Raw genomic sequence first — 3,737 nt, 5'->3', positions numbered from 1 at the left:
ATTGAAATCTAATACTATCTAGAAAGAGATTGATATAGAGAGAGAAAGAGAAACAAAGAGTCTTCTCTCGATGGCAACAACAACAAACGCCACCACCACCCACTATCCAGACGACTTCAAATGCCCGATTTCTCTTGAGATAATGTCGGAGCCGGTCATCCTTTCTTCCGGCCACACCTTCGACCGCTCCTCAATCCAACGGTGGCTTGACGCAGGCCACCGTACTTGTCCTATCTCCAAATTACCCCTCTCCGACCCTCCTTCTTTAATCCCTAACCACGCCCTTCGCAGCCTTATCTCCAGCTACACCGCCCTCAATTTATCAAAACCTAATCAAAACCGAGGAGACCCGGAAACCCTAATTTCTAACTTGACTTCGAAATCGTCGTCGCCGGAGGCTAAGCTTGTCTCGATTGAACAGCTCTGTCAGCTTTCAAAACGCGATTTCGAGCTTCGGAAACGGCTGACCGAGTCAGGAGCTGTAGCGGCCGTTCTGGCTTGTATTTCGAGGAAAAATTATATTACTTTGCAGGAGAAAGCTTTAAAATTTCTGTTGAATTTGAGCTTAGATGATGACAACAAGGTGGGTTTGGTGGCAGAGGGTGCAATTTGTAGTATCATTGCTGCTTTATGTGGCGGAGAGTCTGCAGATTGTAGGGCAACGGCGGCAACGGTGTTGACGAGTCTAGCGGTTGTGGAAGTCAATAAAGCAACAATCGGCGCATACCCTTTTGCGATTAGAGGGTTAGTTACGCTTTTGAGAGAGGGCGGAGGACGCGAGAGGAAAGAAGCTGCCACCGCTCTTTACGCCCTTTGTTCTTTTCCGGATAACCGGAGACGAGCGGTGGAATGTGGGGCGGTGGAAATCTTAGTGATTTCATTGAATTCCGGGCTTGAAAGGGCGGTTGAAGTATTGGGTTTATTGGCGAAATGTAAAAGAGGGAGAGATGAAATGGTCAGGTTTAATGGCTGTGTAAAGAGTTTGATTCATGTTATACGAAATGGAAGTTGGAGAGGTGTTCAATATGCACTCATGACATTGAATTTACTTTGTTTGAGTAGTGAAGTAATTTGTATGGAGGCATTGAAGGAAGGTGCATTTGACATTTGTTTGAGGTTCTTGGATGATGATAATGAAAAAATTAGGAGAAATGCTTCAAGTTTGATCAAGGTTTTCGGTGGTGCAGGTTGTGTTTGATCCATCGGGAGGTCAGTTGGGTTCTAATCTTTATGTTTCAAAAATTTGTTGAAGAAACAAAGAAAAAAAAAGTTTAGATTTTGGTTGAAATCTTGTTGTCAATTTGTATGTTGTACATTTGCAATAAATTTGGCAAAAATAGGAAGTTCCTTGTAATGTGTCAATAGAAAGTTCAAATTTTGTTCATTGCTGCTTTCAGATCCATTTCTCTACCTATTAAACACACACATACACAGTTATAGCATCATACTTTCATTTATTTTCTATTACCATTTAATTTTTTTTTCTTCTTGTTAAGGAATTGTAGTTTGAAAATTTTGAGCCAATTTAAGCGTTGTACAATGTTGTTACATTATATTTTGTTATAATACAACGTTGTAATATGAATAAATGAGATAATAAACAAATCAAGCATTAAATATGGAATTAGTTATGGTGAATTTGGTTATGAGGATGATGGTTTTTAATATCAAAGTGATTATTAAACCAAGAATGTAATTATCATACCGAATCTAATGCATGAAGTACAAGATTTGATGTGGGGAAATGTCACTTCTGTAAGTCATCTATTTAAATTATCAACGTTTTGTTCATCTGTCTATTTTTGATTTATTTTAAAATGGATTTCAGATCGAGACAGATGAAGCAATCAACGAAGATAGTTAAATATTCGGAAGAAAACAAACATTAAAGGTATGTTTTTTCATGAAAAATTACGGAATTTATAAAAAAAATGTTGATAGATAGTTGAAAAAACAAAAGGAATCTTGAAAGATTCTGTGATTAATTTGGTGAGTTTGGATGCACCAACTATGCTTGCAGGCTTATGAAAGTGATGTTATTGACTAATATAATTGCATGATTCATGACTTTTAGGGCATCTAATAGACTAATAATTGATAATTTTCCTTTTTATTTTGGGGTTAAACTTAAATGCAGTGAAATAACAATGTACTTTTGTTAATTTTGTTTATTATCGCATCCTACTTTCTTCTCTTGATCTCTTCTTATTGTAACATCGTACTTTGAAAATCCATTTAAATTACAATATGCAAATAAGGAAAAAAAATATTGTAATAGAAAAAAAAAAATTAAAAGTAGGATGCAACAATAAACAAATTAATAAAACTACAATGCTATTTCTTGCATTTAGCATCTAAAACCCGGTTTTTCTTAGCCTAGAAGATAATGTGCCTTTTTGCTTTCTTGAACAAGTACGTACGTTCCTTTTGACTTTTTATATGTTGACTTAGCATTGACTATATTCATTTCTTGCTATTATATATGTACAAGTACAACTGTTATTTAATACTCACCGTGGCCCACGTTCAATCTTTATTGGGCTAATACGGGCCCAATCTTTTTGACTCTAGGTGGGCTGGTTTGGACCACCCTAGTAGGGATGAAAGGCCAGCCATATAATGTGGGCCCATTATACTATTTTTTTTTGTGTCAAAATGATAACAATTGTATAATATTTGGTGAAAACAGTAATTTGTTTCCTATTCTTTACGCTATGTTTAGTACCAAAAAGAGTATCCTTTTTTTTTTTTTTCTAACTTTTGTGATTTTCTAAACAACCCTTGTGTTTATAAACGTTTTAGAAATTTGTGTGTTTTTATTAGATTATGAGCATTGCAATATGTATTTTGATTGTGTTTTTATTAGATTAATAGTATTGTAGTATATGTGAGTAATGTGTTCTATTAAAAAATGTATTGTGAAGTACTAATTTTTTAAGTAAGTTTGAAATATAAAAGTTTAAGTTTAATATACAATATGTAATATCAATGTAATGTATAATCTATCATCATGAGTGACGATATTTAGGGATGTCAACGGGGGCAAACGGGACGGGGAGTGCCTACCCCGCCCCCGCCCCCGGAATTTTCCTGTTCCCCCGTCCCCGAAATGTTCAGCCATCTTACCCCTGCCCCAGCCCCCAAATCCCTTTTATTATCCCCGTCCCCGCCTCTGATTGATTTCAGGTTGCCTTTTTTTATGCTAAAAGAAGTTATTATTTAGGCTAAAATAAGCTATTTTTAAGTAACAAATAATTATTTATAGCAGAATCTTACATGTTAAAAATAAAAATGTTATGGTATCTTAAAAACATTATACTAACAACTTAAAAATATGTTTTTTTGATGAATTTTAGAAACTCAAAATCATATTATTGTTTATTGTATTTATATAATTAATAAATGTAAATATATGTTTAAATTATTAATGGGACCCCATGGGGGTTTCGGGGCGGGATTTCCTACCCCCGCCCCCGCCCCCGAAATTAAAACGGGGGTTAATCTTTGCCCCGCCCCCGATTTTTTTTAAAAAAAATCCCCCAAACGGGACGGGGACACCACGGGAACGGGGTCCCACGGGATTTTTTGACATCCCTAACGATATTACTTATAGAATATTATCGGACAAACAATAATATAAAAATAAATAAATTAGAAGTTGAAATCAAAACCAATTTTTACTTTGGAAACGTAACCCCAAATTAGTGTTAATGAACAGTACAACATCATGTAGGGAT

The 3,737-nt window shown here is 35.5% G+C and overlaps 1 protein-coding gene across 1 annotated transcript; it reads left to right on the top strand.

Moving 5' to 3' along the window:
• LOC111907019 (U-box domain-containing protein 8) lies at positions 1 to 2,047 on the top strand. Its single transcript, XM_023902813.3, has 2 exons — positions 1 to 1,209; positions 1,829 to 2,047. Exon 1 carries the CDS (start codon positions 71 to 73, stop codon positions 1,196 to 1,198), a length of 1,128 nt encoding a protein of 375 aa, XP_023758581.1. The 5' UTR covers positions 1 to 70; the 3' UTR covers positions 1,199 to 1,209; positions 1,829 to 2,047.
• Positions 2,048 to 3,737: the final 1,690 nt, after the last annotated feature.

The sequence above is a fragment of the Lactuca sativa genome, chromosome 7 (assembly GCF_002870075.4).
Source record: "Lactuca sativa cultivar Salinas chromosome 7, Lsat_Salinas_v11, whole genome shotgun sequence".
NCBI lineage: Eukaryota > Viridiplantae > Streptophyta > Magnoliopsida > Asterales > Asteraceae > Lactuca > Lactuca sativa.
Note: the sequence above shows the minus strand (reverse complement) of the source record. Positions and strands in the feature narration are given on the sequence as shown.